The 777-nt window shown below is 76.4% G+C and overlaps 1 protein-coding gene across 1 annotated transcript; it reads left to right on the top strand.

Annotated features, from left to right (window-relative positions):
• Nucleotides 1-173: 173 nt before the first annotated feature.
• AURANDRAFT_68956 (hypothetical protein) lies at nucleotides 174-770 on the top strand (the record flags this gene model as incomplete). The annotated part of the gene is made up of 1 exon (XM_009044695.1): nucleotides 174-770. A coding segment is annotated over one exon (597 nt), but the record flags the coding sequence as incomplete, so codon positions are not given.
• Between the last annotated feature and the right edge of the window lie 7 nt (nucleotides 771-777).

Raw genomic sequence — 777 nt, 5'->3', positions numbered from 1 at the left:
TCGGAGTGGACGTCGTGTGGCAGCTCTTTTAGCCTCGCCGGCGCCGAAGCTTCCGGAAACTTCACTCACTTCATTCACTTCACCATCGCTTCACGGCACGACGCCGAAATTCGCAGCTTCGGTGCGAGCCTGACCGCTCTCGAAGCGGCGGCAGCCTCTTTGGGCAGCCCGTCATGCGCGGCGGCGACCGCGCGGATGCGGCGACGCCGCTGCTGGCGCGCGGCGGCGCCTGGCGGCGGCCGACGACGCGGCGGCTGCTGCTCGCCGCCATTGGCGCGCTCGCCGTCGCCTGCGTCGTGCTGCCGGCGCGGCCCGCCGGCGCGCGCGCGTCGGCGCTGCGCGCGGCGGCGTCGGCGCCGCGCATCCTGGCGTCGAACAAGTACGGCGGCGCGCCGTCCTTCGCCAGCTACCGCTTCTCGCGCGGCGACGGTCGCGCGGAGGCGCGGCTCCTCGTGGAGCCCGCGCGGCCCTCCACCCTCACGCTCGACGGCGCCGGTTCGGCGCCGGCCTGGCGCCTCGAGGGCGCCGACGCCGCCGGCGCCGCGCTGCGCGGCGACGTCGTCACCGCCGACCGGCCCGGGTCCTTCCGCGTCGTCGCGGCCGTCGGCGGACGGACTGTCGCGTCCGCCGTCGCGCACTGCCGCTACGTGCGGCGCGAGATCCGCGCGCTCGACGCGGAGGACCGAAAGCGCTACCTCGGCGCGCTGCGCGCCATGGCCACGACGCCCAAGGCCGCGGGCCTCGCGGCCTACGGCTCCGGCTTCCGCACGGTTGGTC

Source organism: Aureococcus anophagefferens (genome assembly GCF_000186865.1).
Source record: "Aureococcus anophagefferens unplaced genomic scaffold AURANscaffold_700, whole genome shotgun sequence".
Lineage (NCBI taxonomy): Eukaryota > Pelagophyceae > Pelagomonadales > Pelagomonadaceae > Aureococcus > Aureococcus anophagefferens.
Note: the sequence above shows the minus strand (reverse complement) of the source record. Positions and strands in the feature narration are given on the sequence as shown.